This window comes from Ictidomys tridecemlineatus, chromosome 5 (assembly GCF_052094955.1).
Source record: "Ictidomys tridecemlineatus isolate mIctTri1 chromosome 5, mIctTri1.hap1, whole genome shotgun sequence".
Taxonomy (NCBI): Eukaryota; Metazoa; Chordata; class Mammalia; order Rodentia; family Sciuridae; genus Ictidomys; species Ictidomys tridecemlineatus.
In genome coordinates this window covers 25,816,943-25,832,888 of record NC_135481.1, presented here as the reverse complement: position 1 = coordinate 25,832,888, position 15,946 = coordinate 25,816,943, and the positions used below count along the sequence as shown (strand labels likewise).

At 36.9% G+C, this 15,946-nt stretch overlaps 1 protein-coding gene across 4 annotated transcripts in view; it reads right to left on the bottom strand.

The window, feature by feature from the left end:
• The window catches only part of Rfx7 (regulatory factor X7), a 124,115-nt gene extending 110,670 nt beyond the window's left edge, over positions 1-13,445 (bottom strand). Inside the window, exons 1-2 of one of the 4 annotated variants that reach the window (XM_078049583.1) lie at positions 13,426-13,445; positions 11,554-11,716 (exon numbers count right to left, since the gene is read on the bottom strand). In XM_078049583.1, the coding sequence (XP_077905709.1) occupies positions 11,554-11,714 (161 nt within the window). In that variant the 5' untranslated portion in view covers positions 11,715-11,716; positions 13,426-13,445. Of the gene's footprint in view, positions 1-11,553; positions 11,720-11,873; positions 12,014-12,332; positions 12,591-13,425 lie in introns of those variants that run through there. The other 3 variants (XM_078049582.1, XM_078049581.1, XM_078049580.1) reach the window with 3 other exon arrangements.
• Between the last annotated feature and the right edge of the window lie 2,501 nt (positions 13,446-15,946).

The following is a 15,946-nucleotide window of genomic DNA, read 5'->3' as shown; positions in this document are numbered from 1 at the left end:
GAGAAATGGGAGTGCTAAGGTTTGGTTGTGGTCTGAGGACTCTCCAAAGGTTCACTATGATTAAAGATGGTTCCCAAGGTGGTATCGGTGAGTGATGGTGGAATCTTTGGAAGGTGAGGCCCACCTACTAAGAGGGTATTGGGTCATTGGGGGCAAGGTGGTTCTGGTGTGACTCCTTGTAGTTCCCATGTGACTCCTTAACTCCTCACAAGAAGACTATTGTAAAGGAGCAACCTGGCCCCAACAATCCTTTCTCTCTGCTCCTGGTCAAGATGTGACTATAAACTCCTCCATATATTCCTACCATGACAAGCTACCTTCCATAGCATTAACCAGAGGCCAACCTGATACTGGACTTTGTATCTCCAAAACTGTGAGCAGGAATAAACTTTTTCTCTTTATAAATTAGCTGTCTCAGGTAGTTGTTGTATCTGACTAGCACTGGGAAGGAAAATTGAGAACTGTAACCTATATTCTTTGAGTTTTTAATCCCAGTATGGCAACTACTAAGAACCAAATCCAGACACACCTATTCATTTATATATTGTCTATGGCTACTTTCTCATATACAGAGTAAAGTGGGTACAACAGAGATTCTCTACCCTACAAAGACAAAAAATATTTACTTTTATTATTTGGCCATGCGGATAAAAATGTTTGCTGACTTCTGGGTTATACTTTTCACGCTCTTTTGTGTATGGATCACTATTTTTGGTGTGTGTATTTGCCTGTCTTTTATTTGTTGACTAAATCTGAGTATACTATGTGTTTACTTTTTATTCATCAATTCATTTAATATACAATTACTGAGACTGGAGATTTCAGTTTAGTGGAAGAGATCGATAGTGGAAGATACAGCAGAATTATATTCAAATACTATAAAAATTAAAATAAAGAAATCACTAACTCCACCTAGCATAATAAAGGAATGACTGTTGAGTACTAAAATTTTGCCACATAGCACTGTTGCTTAAATTAGAAGATGAATTTTCAATCCAGTGGTTTTCAAATTTCAGTTTTGAGTATCAGAAACACATGAAGGACTAAGTAAATCAAAGACTGCTGATAATACTTCCAAGTTTCTGTTAAGACTTAAGTCTGGGTTGAAGCCTCAAAATTTACATTTGTAACAAGTTTCCAAGTGAGGCTAAAATAACCACAACTTAAGAATCACCATTCTACCAAGTAGCATAATATAAAACAAAAATTTAGAGCTCAAAGCATCCTTTAAAGAATGATCACCAGATAAAAAGAGGCTATCTGTCAGACAAATAGGAAGGTTCAGCAGCCTGAATAGCCAGTTTTAAAAATTCGAAATACTTCAGCCCTTAGAATTGTTTTTCTATTTTAGTCATTTCCTCCTCACTTCCCAGATAAATCTACCTTTTTCATTATTTGTCCTCACTCACAGATTTCATTTGTCATCTTTAGGCTTTGGCCATAACTCCACAAGTTGCCGCAGCCATGGGTCCTGTCTAAAAAATTAGCTTGAAACGACAGGACAAAAGCTTAAAGTCTCCACCCCCATTTCAATGTTAGGGTGTCTTTAAGATTCTAAGTTTAGGGGTTGGGGTTGTAGCTCAGTGGTAGAACGCTTGCGCCCAGCATGCATGAGGTATTGGGTTTGATCCCCAGCACCACATAAAAATAAAAACAAATAAAATAAAGGTATTGTGTCCATCTACTACTAAAAAAAAAAAGTTTAAAAAAGAAGATTCTAATTTTATCCCGTGGGAACTAGGTTGACAAAGAATAACTAATCAGCACACAAAAAAACTAACTGAATATTGTTCTGTTTTATACTCAGTCATGAAAGTAGTAGTCATACGCTTGGTATATTTAAAATGAGGGCCACAATGGCTCTCACTTGGGACCTACATTATTTTTCTAGATACATGGTAAAAAAACACAGGACTAGAACAGACTTTCAACTTTCAATGAATCAATAAACGATTACTTCAGTTTCATCAGCACACATTTTAAAAAAATAAATTGCTATAAGTCCTTTATTGTGTAAAATGCAGAAAATTATAAATTTAATAATATATTTGGGAAGAAAATTAACACATTAAACATATTCAGTGCAGAAATAATATGTAGAAAAGATTAAGAACCTCTAAGAATGTAATAAACAAAAAATATGTACTAGTACCTACCAGCAGATAAGAAATTAAAAGATGTTCTTAGCTTCAAAGAACATGTTTATTAAAACTGCATAGCAAAAAAATTAAGATCATACAGAATTCATTATATAACATGAGGTCAAGAAAGGGGCAATTTGAATTAGAGTAGGGCAATGTGAACTAGAGTAGCAAAGAATGTTTCATGGTACATTGAGTTGAGCCATAATTTTAAACAGGGTTAAGTGTAATTAAGTAGGATCTGAAGATGGAAGTGAAGATTTCAGGAAAGATATAAAGTAGGAACAAAGCAGAAACATAAGTAGGACCAAAAAATATAAGGCAAATAGTATAGCACCTGCTGGTCTGGATGGATACTGAATAGTGGTGAACAGCAAGATATAGAATTGGAATGAATATATGTGGCTAAAATATTGAGACCTTTGAAACCCAATGGAAATCTTTAAATGTGATATGGTGGGCAAGAAGAAATTACTGTAAGTTTTTAGAAGGGGATCACATGAAAACAAATGTTTTAGAAGACTTGTTTTAATAGTAATATATAGCATATTTTTTTGCAGTAGAAAGGTTGAGGCAGAGAGTTATATGCTGCTGTAATTATCCAGAAATAGGATGGTGCAGGACTTATCTATGGTTTTGACAGTGTAAAGAGGAAAACAGGAAGAAAATAAAGTTATATTGCGAACTGGACAACTACTTAAAGCACTAGGCATGGACATGAGACAGAAAAAACCAAAGCTAAAACCAATATTGCCAGACTGATAGAAAGAATGAACAGTGATATCTACTATCGAAAAAATCTAGAATAACTGAAAATGAAAGCAAATTGAGGTGGTGAAGTACCAAGGTATAAAAGAAAGGTTGTTGTGGAAATGCCAGATTTAAGGTAACAATGGTAGCTATTTGTTCTCTGGTCTGCTGCCTCACTTCCATCCTTTTCTTCTCTATTATTATTTTACATATATTTTTTAACCTTCAGAAATCAAATTTTGATAAGAGGATTACAATTGGTTGGTAGAAACCTCACTCCTAGTATATTTCACAAGTAAGTTTTATCCCAATCTATTTTTCTCTAATTATTAACATTATTGTCAAGATTTATTTGCCATTGACAACTCTCTTATTTCTCACAGTGAAAATAAAGAAGTCCCAGTAAGTATCCTATTAAGTGTGTTTGTATCTATAGCCTATCCCTTGATTTTTTACTAGTGCCTATCTTGAATTTTGGTGTGTTTGTATCTATAGCCTATTCCTTGATTTTTTACTAGTGCCTATCTTGAATTTTGGTGTGTTTGTATCTATAGCCTATCCCTTGATTTTTTACTACTGCCTATCTTGAATTTTGCCAATAAAAACATTTATGTCCTTGGAATCTCTCCCCCCTCATCTAATTCTGTTTATAACATTGATTACACCACTAGTGCATTTAACACAATCTTTTGTTAAATTCCATTAGTGATACATGTATCTATTACACAAGACGATAAATGTTCTAAAGGTAAGGGATAATATGCTCTTACTTTTTAATTCTATGCCTTGCATATAGGAGACATTAAAATAAACATGTATTGATTTAAGTTTTCCTTGATCATTTACTTCTATTAATTCAGGATTAATCTTTGACCTTCTCATTTCCTGGAAACTTTTATATGTAGAATTTACCCAAATGCTGTGTGAACATACTTTATATACAAACAGGTATGAAAAATTGTTCTATATGTGCAATAAGAATTGTGATGCATTCCTATGTCATGTATAAAACAAACAAACAAACAAACAAACAAAAAAGGCCACTTAAATGGAACAAGTTCTCAGGTCAAAGTTTGTCATACAGAAGGTACTCATTGACTATTTTGAATAAATATAATATTTAAGTGAATACATTTTAAAAATTAAACTGCATTATTCTGTTAATAAACTGCCTTTTGTTTTTTAAGCTCATAAAAAAAGAATTTACCCAAATGCTGCTTGCTAATAGCTCTTGCTTTAGAAAAAGTGAACAAATAACATAATTTTTAAATTTTATTTCATAGATTGCTTACATATGCTATTAACAGACCTAATGGCTACCATCAAATTAGAGAAGTGATTAATTTACTTAAACTTAATAATTTTGTTAGGATATATTTCTCAGGTTCCCAGAAGCTTCAACTTTACTCCAAGAAGATGTTACTGAAGTGGCACTTCTATCCAATTAAAATTTAAAATTTCATATATATACATATGAGTGTGTGTCCATGTGTGACACACACACACACACACACACACACACACACACACACACACACTTCAGAAACAATTACAAGTCCTTGGCTACAAATTCTTGACAGATTTTACCATTACACAATAAATTATAGATTTTGCAGTGATTGTTTTGTTTCAGGTATATTGTCTCTGAATTCCTATGAACTTTACATTTTAGAAAATGAGAATGTCTCACTTAAATCCACAAAAAACTCACTAAAATGGACTCACCTCAGGTAGTAAGGCCAGTCTAAATAACCAAAAAATATTATTAAATTACACAACTCAGATCGCTGTTCCCTAGGAGATAAAAAGGTTCATAAGGCAATGGTTCATGAATTACAGTTTATATCAGCAGAAAAAAAAAAAGATTCTTAAGATAGTGGATAAAGGGATCAACAAAATATCAAAGCAGAGAAATAAGATAAGACAAAGAAAAAGGGCCCCGGAGAGTACAAACCAAAGTAGCCATGTAATACAGCAATCCCCCATTTCACATCTCATCCACTTGGCAGTACAAAGTGCTTAAAATAGGAAAACACAGAATAATAGAAATTCATAAATCCAAGTGCTCTCCATGCTTAATTTCTATCTTAAAATTAGATATCAAATGTCAACAATAGCCCCAGTGACTCTCATCCTGCAATACAACCAATTGTTCTAATGCTTTATCTATATCAGAGCTAAAATTCTGAAAATTATTCAATTTAGAAAAAAGGGGAAGCATTGTAAAGCTTTCTATTCTCATTCCTTTGGTATCAGACTTAGCATGAAAATTCAAATCAATTTGCTAATCCTTTGTTGGAATGAGTATAAAGGTACTGTATTGCTCTCTGAACCCTTGCTATCCAAACTAAGATGGGTCACATAAAAGATTTTTTTTTAGGTATGACTATTTGAAAGCAATAGTGTTTCACACCATATAGACTCTACTTCTAAAACTCTAAGGCATAACAGATAGGAATCTGTCACCCAATGACCTCTCACTCTCTGAACTCAGGAACCAAAATAGAGGTTCAAATAGCAAAGAACATCTGCACATTTTCAGTTGGTTCACAAACATGAGGAAATATAAAACCTTGCCTACCACACAACTTTCTGTAATATATAAGAAAGCTACTGTAATCAATGCCTGATAGAAATATTGTACATAATTAGCCAAACCTTATTTCTATGTCCTCTTATAAAATAAGAGATAAATACAATTCATGGAATTCAGAAAAACTCAATGCCTATTTATAGTCCTAAAAAGAAAAATTAAATCATGTTTTAAAGTTTTTATTTATGTGGGTTAAGGTTAAATGCTACTATCTTAATCATAGTCAGTGATCAAGAGCATTAAGGCCTTACAGCTTACTGTCCTTTATTTTATTATACTGTCCAGAGCAGGAAGATTCTTCATTCTATTGGCCTTACTGCTCATCTTTAACCTCAATTCTTAGAACCCTCCAGAAAGCCAAAGAGAAAGTAATTAAAGACTAAACAGAGAGACTGACAGAAATGGAGGTACTGGATGAAAGTGGTCTACTTCAATGAGAGATGTGTAGTAATCATTTTACAACCTTGTTCTTTTAACTTACAAAAATACTGTCACAATTACACATTAAAATATCTACCTTAGATGAAGAGAAATAATTGTCAAACTCAACACTATTCTGAAAATAATGTGCATCTTTCTTATTTACACAGTCAAATTTACAATCTGATTTTGACTACTAACTTATTACTATATGAAAAGGTTCCTATGGGAGGTGCTTGTCAATTTAACCATCTCTTTATAAAGAAAACAATTAACAGAAGCACACAAATAGCCTCACTTATTGCAATCCCTCAACCAGCAGTTAGCAATTTCCCCAACAACCAGGATTACTGCGCAGCCTCTCATATTTTTGCATAATAAACAGCTCTTAGAATACTTTAAATGCAATACATGATCAGTAAATATTTGCAGACTTAATCTCATATAAGAGAATTCTTGCAGAAAGTAACAATAAGTGAAAAACACCTTCAGATATTCCCCCTGGGCTAACACCCAAAGAAAGACTGACAAATCCTAATAACCTGTCCACTGAAAATGTTCTGCTGATTGCCTGTGATAAGCTAATTATATCAGTCTTTCACTATGCTTATGGTATGTTTTATTATTGTTGTCAGTGTTAATTTAGTAGCAGAGGCGCAGATATTTAGCTAAAGGAACCTGTAAGTCATTTAGTATAACTGTCTCATTTTATAAATGAGGAAATTAAGGTGTACTTTCCCCAGAATTCATACTTTGACATGTATTGTTTCTTTCCCTTGCTCCCTAACTGGATAAAAGAGAAGTTTTATTGCTCATTTTTGCTTAGCTTAATTCTACAAAGTTAATATTACAAGTGAATGGGCATTCCTCAAATGCCAGTCTTTAGCATAGTACTTAGGATGTAGCTGATATTCAGTTGAACATTTTTTGTTCTTTCTTGAAAGTGTTCAAATGTGAATATTTGACAGTGTTTGCTTCGATTTGCATTTGTACAACTTTAATTTTAATTAAAACCAATTTGGTGTAACTTTATTCAAAGCATTTCTTTCATAATAAATAAGACACTTCTGTCCTTTTTACCACTGTGAAGCTATTTTCTCCCTTTAATACTAAAAGCTAGTAGTGAGACAGAATCCAAATCAGTTCTGGACACACCATCATTCAGGACACCTTCCAACAGAAAAAGTAAATCAGTCAATTATTTATATACATACATATTGTTCTTGAGACCAGAAAACTGACAAGCTTGAAATTGTTCAATTTGTCTTTGTAGTCAATAGAAAAGACAGTTGGTATTGGGATACAACCATCACAACTGGCCTAAATCCAGAGCAAGCCAAAAAAGTACCCTAAAGTCTTTTGGGTGTTTGGTATAGAAGACTGTTGAATTCAGGGTAGGTAGCACTGTTAAGCAACTAAAAATACATGAAAGCTAGCTGAGGTACTAGTTAGTCTTTAATTTTAAAGCAAAATGAAAACCATGGACTTATGGTAAAACTACACTATAAAATTAGAAGCTTTACAGTAAATATCTCCCACTGTAGTTGAAGGAACAATAACTATTTCTCAGAATTAATAAACTGCATAACTGAAAACTAACTACTGAGTTTTATGACAAAGTAAAGAAATCAGGACTAATGAGGCATTACTATGTAAACCTTTGGATTACCAGGGTATGCTCACCGTACTAAAAAGGAAACAAGAAATCACTTAATGTCTAGATGTTTATTGTCATCACAATAAGTAAAACAAAACTGAGTCAATTTGGGCTTAAATTTGAACTCAGAAAATATCCAAAATGGATCACATAAAAAAATTTTAGATTGTAATTCTAATTCTAAAATGTACCAGACTCAAGTTGTATGACTTACAGAATTGAATAAAGACAAGAAACTCTGACCCAATCATAACTGCTTCCAGGGTTTGCCAAAAGAAATCCTATAGCTTCCCTGACACTCAATTTCTCTCCATAAACTGGGTAGAAGAATGCTACATGCTTATTGGACTGTTTGAAGAAAAGATTTATAAGGTTTTACCTGCAAATAAAGTTACATAAATAAAAACAGCAACTGCTAACTCTTTTAAGAATCTCTATTTTTTTTCAGTAGAGTATTACAATGTTTTCTACAATAAAATATTGAACCTTCTTTTTAATGTCTTGGTAAGTATGTTATCTATGCTATAGCCTAACGGCAAAAATATTAGCCACTCCAATCCATATAAGTATGATCTAGTCTTAAACATAACTTTTCATCAATAGAATGAAGCCATCTCAAATGTAATGTTTTCCATCCTATTTTCTCCATTCCAATTCTATAATAGTTTCAAGTAAAGCTTCTTTTTAAAGGAAAAGAAAAACAGTAAATTTTTGTTGTTGTTATTTAAACTAAATAGAGAACTCTGAAGATACTGGGAGATAAGAGGAAGGGAAAACTTGCTTTGATATTCTTAAGTAGCCAAAAAGGGATGAAATATAAATTAAAGAAGTCTGCAAGTAGATGGGGTTATACCTTTGTTTTCTGTTGCCAGTATGAGTCTTCCTTTAGAAAAGACATGAGTTTTTTAGTTTTCTTTTTTCTAATGCAATAAAGTTTATTTTAAAATTCTACTGTTTAAAAAATACAAATACCATTCTTACAGCATATTTAAATATACCTCTACAAATAAATCTCCTTTCAAGTGAGGATTGTAAGTGATTTGGACCTTTTGTCTACAGAATAGGAATGAGGAAACATACAGGCTTGTTAACCAGGACTTATGTTGAAGATATATTCATAAATCATAACAAACATAAGACACTAACAAGTGAGCCATGTCTTTATTTTCTTGAAAAACTTAAAGCATACACATTTTCAACTCTTAAGAAAGTTATCAATCTCATTAAGTGTCATGGTTTCAACTTTGAATGCTTATTCTTTTTTCGAAGACTTATTTAATATTTTAAATTACAATGGAATACTTTCATCAAATAGCATTTTAATTTATTAAAAAAGAATAAATTAATTATGAACTGAGATAATAAATAACTCATTGTACAACTAAAGGCCTACATCACAAACTATATTTATATTTATGGAGTAGGAGGACAAGTACAGACTTGTTTGTGACCTGCAAGCTCAGTAATTTAAAAACTGATCAACCTAAATGAAAAACTCATTTGATGATTTTTAAATGCCACATGTATTTTGAATGTAATTGTAATCCTTAATATTAATGGTACCAAAGAATGATACAGGATATAATAAAAAACTGATAATCCCTCAGAACATTATCAGGTGATCAAAAAAACTGGTAAAAAAGACTTCTCTCAAAAATGTGAAATAAGATACCTAATGGCGTGCAGTCATATCTACTAAAAATGATTTAAATTTAACACACACATACTTAAATAGATACATTTTTCAAATATTGATAATGTACATATTTCTTAGAAGATGGTAGTGAAGGACCTTTCATTTTTTAACACCTTTATTTTATACACTTATTTGGCCAATGATAAAAATCCAGTTGTATAGAGCAGGGATATGACACTATGTATTAAGTATATTCAATAATGTTTATTATTAATATTATTTCAGTTTCAAATACAAGGAAATAATTTTTGTAAAAAGAATTTTTAAAGTTGAGAATTAAATGCTAATAATGCTAGTCATTATGATTTTAAAATAAAGATACAAAATGGTATATATGGGTATTAAGACGTTTGTTGCCATTTAGCTTTTCACAGCAAGTACCAAAAACTGAAGTGCACTCTACTTCATAAGTTTTTCTCATGTTAAAGTCAGCATAATTAGGATGTGTACATGTCCTTTTATCTATAAAAAGATAATTAAATTGCATTATTTACTTTAAAAAAGCACTCTACTATCATCATTTCATTACACAAACATTTCACTAAATGCCTATACAATTCAATTATTTTAAAAGTACAAAGATTCTTTCCTCATAAGTACACATAATATATTAAAATATATCTTACCAATTCAACTTTAAGAAATCTGCCTTTCTTTAAAGTACTTAAGTACTTTAACTTGGATGTCCCTATCTAAATTTTTACCAAGGTATTTCATTCAATTTACAGATTTCAGGGACACTAAGTCACATCATATAGTGGTACAAAACAACATGGTTTTGTGGAAATATAGATGATAAGCAGGAAAAGAACCATCTCTTCATTTAAATGACAGGAGGTAATTCATTTTTAAAAAAGGGGTGAGTGTATCCACTGAAAAATAAAGCCTGCTTTCTCTGCTCCCTCCAAACAGAGAAGTATATATCTGATCTATTCAAGTTGCCACAATATGGCAAGCCAAAAAATCTTTTAAAATATTTACACTTCATTTTAAAATTAAAACTGAAAGAAAGATATTCAACTGCCAACTACTGCATAGTATGAAACTAGTAAAGCCTGCACTGACCTACTTCATACTAGCATCATGACAACATGGATGCATGCCAAGAAAATAATGAAAATTTCTATAACACAAACCTTAATTTTATATTTAAAAATTCACTGTGTTTAAATGTGTAAATACTGTAAGTGCAATGCCAGTTGCTCTATGTTTGTTTTTAAAATGCAATATAAAAGTAAGTGGTTTTCATTATTTTAGTAGTGATATTCAAATGATGGACCTGCAAGGTTCATTTTCAAAATCAAGCCTTTTTTTAACATCACATTTAATTCTATTCTAAACATCTATTAAAAGCAATCTCTTAGACCAAATTCCAAATATTGCTTTCCATTTAAAAAAACAGTTCTATGCTTTTAAAAAAAATGTCAGTTAATGAAAAAAATCCTACAAAACAATGCAAGTTCATGTTCAAAGAATATTTGCAATAGCTCTAACAGAAGATGAACTTAATTTAATGTATTTAATTATTAAGACTGCTACCAGTCTGTAAGAGTTCAATCTAATGCTCAAATATTGGAAATTCTCATACAGGAAAACACAGGAACAGCAAGAGTGTTTCATCTGTAGTTTCTGTCTTTTTTCTTTTAATTACACGAAATGGCAAGACATTTATTTGATTCCCCACTTTTTAAATTAAAAATTCACTTTACAGTGTAAACTACTACTTTAAAATATTTCATATTAAAGAAGCATTTATTTACAATCGATGTAAAGAATAAGCTCCCTAGAAGGGAAATTCAACGTGAGAATAAAGGAGGCAAAAACATCCAGAAACAGCAGCTAACCCAACTAAAAGGAAGAGACACATTAGGTTTTGTGCTGCATATTAATATTCTTACCCACAATGTCTGTTTGGTGAAAATTCACAATACACTTCTTCCTCCCTCTATGACTACAAAAAGGAGTAAACACATTTCACATTCCCAGTTACAAATTCATGTTATCATCATGCAATAATTACTTAATTTTGACCCATATTTCTCTATACTAAGTGAAAAACACAAATAACTTGTTTATCTGCATTCACAATTGAGGACCGGGTAAAAGCATATTTTGGCTAAGGAGACCAGGGGTTGATGCAAAGTCCCCACACCACCAGAGGTCCTACAAATTTGCACCCAAGTCGGGAAACCCACATTCAATGAATGCATCAGCCTCCTGATCCGCCGCCCCCCACCCCCTTTGCAGCAGAAATGTGCCTGGGCTTTTTCACCCCAGCGATGGAGGATCCTCTTACCAGATGGAGTTCTTGATCTTGTGTTGCAGCGCGTTGGCCTCTGTCCCTGGCAGCCCGGGCACAAGGGCTGGCAGAGCCACCCCCGAGTTGGGGGCGCTGGGGGGAAGCTGCTGATGGGCATCAGGCTGCTGTGGTGGCGGCTGTTGTTGTTCCTCTGCCATCGCTGCTGGAGGGGTGGGGGAGAGGGAGGGAGGGAAGATGGGGGCGCGGGGAAGGGTGAAGGAAGAGACGGGGAGGGGAGGACGAAAGGGGGGGGAGGAGAAGGGGGGAGGGGTGGAGGAGGAGGAGGAGGAAGGAAGCTGGATAAGCTAGGCCTATACCCCAGGGCTCGAGTAAGTCGCTTTCGCCTGCCGCCTGGGGGACATCACCGGGGAGACCGAGCGGCTCCTCGCGGCCGGGCGCTTCACCGCGGCAGAGGCATGGCGGCGCCCCTCAGCCCCCTGCCGCCTCCTCCCGTCAGCGGCCGGGGCTGGGGGGTGAGGAGGGGGACGTCTGAAGACGAGGTGTTGGGGCAGGCTCCCCCCAGATCCGAGGAGAACGGCCGCTCGGAGACTTGGCGGCCCGGCCTTCCTTCCTTGTCCCCGGGGCTTTCTACTCCGAGGTCCCCACGCTGCTGCAGCCCCAGGCTCCGCTCCACGCCACTCCCCACGCCGCCGCCGCCGCCGCCACCGCCGCCGCCGCTCGCTCCCGGCCTCGCCGCCGCCGCTGCCCTGCCAGCCCCGGAGCAGCCCAGTGCGCGCAGCCGCACTGCGGCCCGGCGCAGACGGCACAACACCTACCGCTCGGCCGGGGGGGGCGTGGACGAGTGTGTGCGGGGCACGGCTCAGGGGACCGGGAGGGGGGCGCACGGGCGCAGAGCGCGTGGCTGCGGAGGGTGGGCGCGGGCCAGTGGACCTGGGGACCGCGCCGCCGGAGGCCCGTGGGGGCCGGGCGGAGCGGTGGAGGGGAGCAGGAAAACGTGGGGGAGGTGCTGGCAAGAGAAAGAACTTGCGTGAGGAGGAGAAACCAAATTGAATAATATTTAGCGTGGATTTTTTTTTTTGGTATCTTCAAATCAAGTAAAGTGAAATTGGTCAATATCCCCCCTCCCCTCGACAAGTGAGGATTACTTCCTCTCTGAGTAAATGAAGAGCATTGAAGCAGGTAAGAGGATAAGCTGACTTTGCTGAAGCCCCCAAAGAAGAACACCCGTTGGAATTAACCACCCTTGAGGTAATTCGGTCTTGAACGGAAATCGCAAGTCAGGAGCTGGGTTGAGTGCTCCTGGGTCGGGCATTCAAAGCCCTCCAAATCTGGCCCCACTTTAACTATCCAATCATAGCTGCCTCCATCCCCCCGCAGAACTCCCAGCTCCAATCAGTGAAGTCTCCATGCCATCCTCAACGCGCTGCAGATTCATTCTTCCTTCATACCTTTGCTCATGCTGTTCCCCTCCGCCTCCCCACGCCACCCCCTTTCCCGAGTGCCCTCCCTCTTCCCTTTATACCGCTCCCAATTCAGCCTGGGCGCTAAGGCACAGCTCAAGTTGCGGCTTGTCAGGGTCCCTGGCAGCCAAGGCCCCTGCCTGTCTCCAAAAGAAACGCATGTAATATAACATGGAGGCTGAGGCTTAAGCCACAGCTCCTTCCTTTGGAGCTAGTTAAACCCACCCTGCCACAGACTGCACCACTCTCTCCCTCCCTTCCCATTCATTCTTAAGAGATGGCTTTGCCCTCTAAGGCTCCCTGCCACAAACACATCAGTCCCCTTTAAGAACAGAAGAATTGGCTTTTCTAGGTGGGGCTGGTCTGGGAGGCCTAAGTTGCCTGGTTGTAGAAGACAACAGCCAAGGCCTCTGGCACCAGATGGAACAGCTGTTCAGCTCACACTAACCTTTCTCTGGGCCTGTGGGTGTTATAAGCTCTCAGCTTTAACTTTTCCAGTATTTCTCTCGGGCTTCTACCTGTCAGATTTTCTGGCCACTTTCCTGCTGTGCATGGACTTTGAGCTGTGAGGCTTTGCCACCTTTTAGATTCCTAGTGGATGGTGAATCTGATTGGTTTGGGTGGCTTGGCCTTTGAGTGCTCAGTTCCTGCCTTGTCCTGAAACCCACTTGCTTTTGTCCATATTTAGTGAATGCTTGCACATGGGGTGTGTAGGGTGTGTGTGTGGAAGGATACCTGTGTGCAACACGCAGTTCCTCCATTAGGACCCAGGCCACTTAGATTTCTTCATGCTCCCAATACCCATTGCACAGATTGTATCACACAGATGAGCCTCCTTTCTCGTAACCTAAGGCCACAATTAGCCGCTTTAGGAAACTAGGAGCTACTAATAAATTCATTTTGCCTTCGTATCCTATGTAAAGACTGTATTTTATGGACCCAGTTAATAGATATGGTATACACTAGACATAAGCTTTGAAAAAGAATAGAATAGCTAATGTTTGTTAAACACTTTCAGTATGCCAAACTAGCACCTTTCATACATTATCAGAGTTATTCTTCCTCCAACCTGTATAGTATACATATTATTATTCTCCGTATTTTACAGATGAAGCAGAAGCTTAGAAGGTTAAATAACATTCTTAAAGTTGCCTGGTTACTAACTGTGAGAGCCATGATTTGAATCCTGGATGTCTAATTCCAGAGCCTGCAAGCCATGTGGAAATGAATTATACTGAAAAATCTCAAATATATATCTATGAGCTCTCTGTCCCTGGGAAAAATGGAGGAAGCAAAAAAGCATTAGAAAAAGTTGCCAGGTCCTCCAGGTTCTAATATTTTACTTGCCAAGAGAGAATGATGGCTTTACTTTGCCATACCCTGGGAGGGGGAAATTTTAAGGGAGCAGGGAAATTTATCTAAGGAAGGTAACCGAGATCTGCTAGAGGCCTTAAGAAAAGGAAGCTGAGAAGCAAGACATTCTTTTATAATGGTTGCTACCGGGTGTCGCACAGGCTGGCTTCCCAAGTGCAACTTTTGAGTTCTTCCTAGGTTCCATGAAAGAGCCACGTTACCCCAAGTAGCCACTAGAGGGCTCAGCAGAGCTGCAGCCCCTAGCTGCCTCTAGTGACGGTACTGAGGAGAGTGTCCTTGAGCCTTTTGGGCCTTCAAGGACCAACTGGCCATTGGGACAGACATCTGAAACTCTTAGGTTCAACCAGCAACAAGAGAGCTTGCAGACTGAAGAGACCTTATTGTCAGAATGAGACATCCTTTCTGGGAAGGGAAGGGTCATCCTCCGATACTTACTTAAAATCTGTGTTTTGTTAATCTATAGAGAAGAATGAAAAAATAAAATTATGCCACTAAGAAGCCTGTAAAAACAAAAACAAAAACTGATGAAGTTCCCCAAAATTTTGAGTGGGAACTCAAGCCAAACCTAGAGACAATGAGTACAAGCTAGTGTGTAGCCATGTTTTTCTCAAATTGTGCTTGTGCCCCTCAGGTCATGAAACCCTGTACTAAGGACATGCAAGAACTTAGGGTCAATGTTCCTCATTTTCCCAGAGTTTCAGTTTGATCTAATGCAAAGTGTTATAGAAATTATACTCAACATTAATTATTAAGGTAACAGATATTGAGCTTGTCCCAACCTTGAGGAGTGTACATTTATACTTCCTTGGGAAAGTGTCCAACAGTGGAAAAATTTGAGAAACACTTATGTAGAGAAGAAAAATCTTAGTGTTGGAGTCAGAAGACCTGGGAATGCAAATCCTTTGTTTCCATTGCTTTTTTTTTGGGGGGGGGTACGAATACCAGGGATTGAACTCAGGGGCACTTGGCTACTAAGCCATATCCCCTGCCCTATTTTGTATTTTATTTAGAGACAAGGTCTTTCTGAGTTGCTTAGTGCTTTGCCTTTGCTGAGGCTGGCTTTGAATTCTCACCTTCCTGCCTCAGCCTCTTGGGCTGCTGGGATTATTGGTGTGCACCACTGCACCCAGCTTGTTTCCATTTCTATAAAAATGAAAATAATGACCTATCTCACAGGGTTGTTGTAAGAAACAACATGTAAAGTGATGTGTACACATAAAAAGAATGTACAAGGTAGATTGTGAATACCTCAAAGATAGTGACTACATTTTACCTATCCTAATTCCTGACTCCTAGGTGCTTAATATATTTTCTTTTAATTCAGTGGTCACCTACATTTAATTTTCTTAGTCTGGTACAGTATACTATCTTGCTCGCCTATGTCTGTGAACCTTGTCTCCTTTATAAAACTGTGAACTTTTTATGCTAACCAGACTTTAGCATATCCATTTATCATATATTTATCATGTCAAATACATAAAAGTATCAAGACACAGAAAATGTATAAAAGACCTAGCCCCAACTCAAAGTAGTTTATATTCTGTGGAGCAGAGAGACCTATTAACATATATCAATTATACAAAATGAGTTCTAAA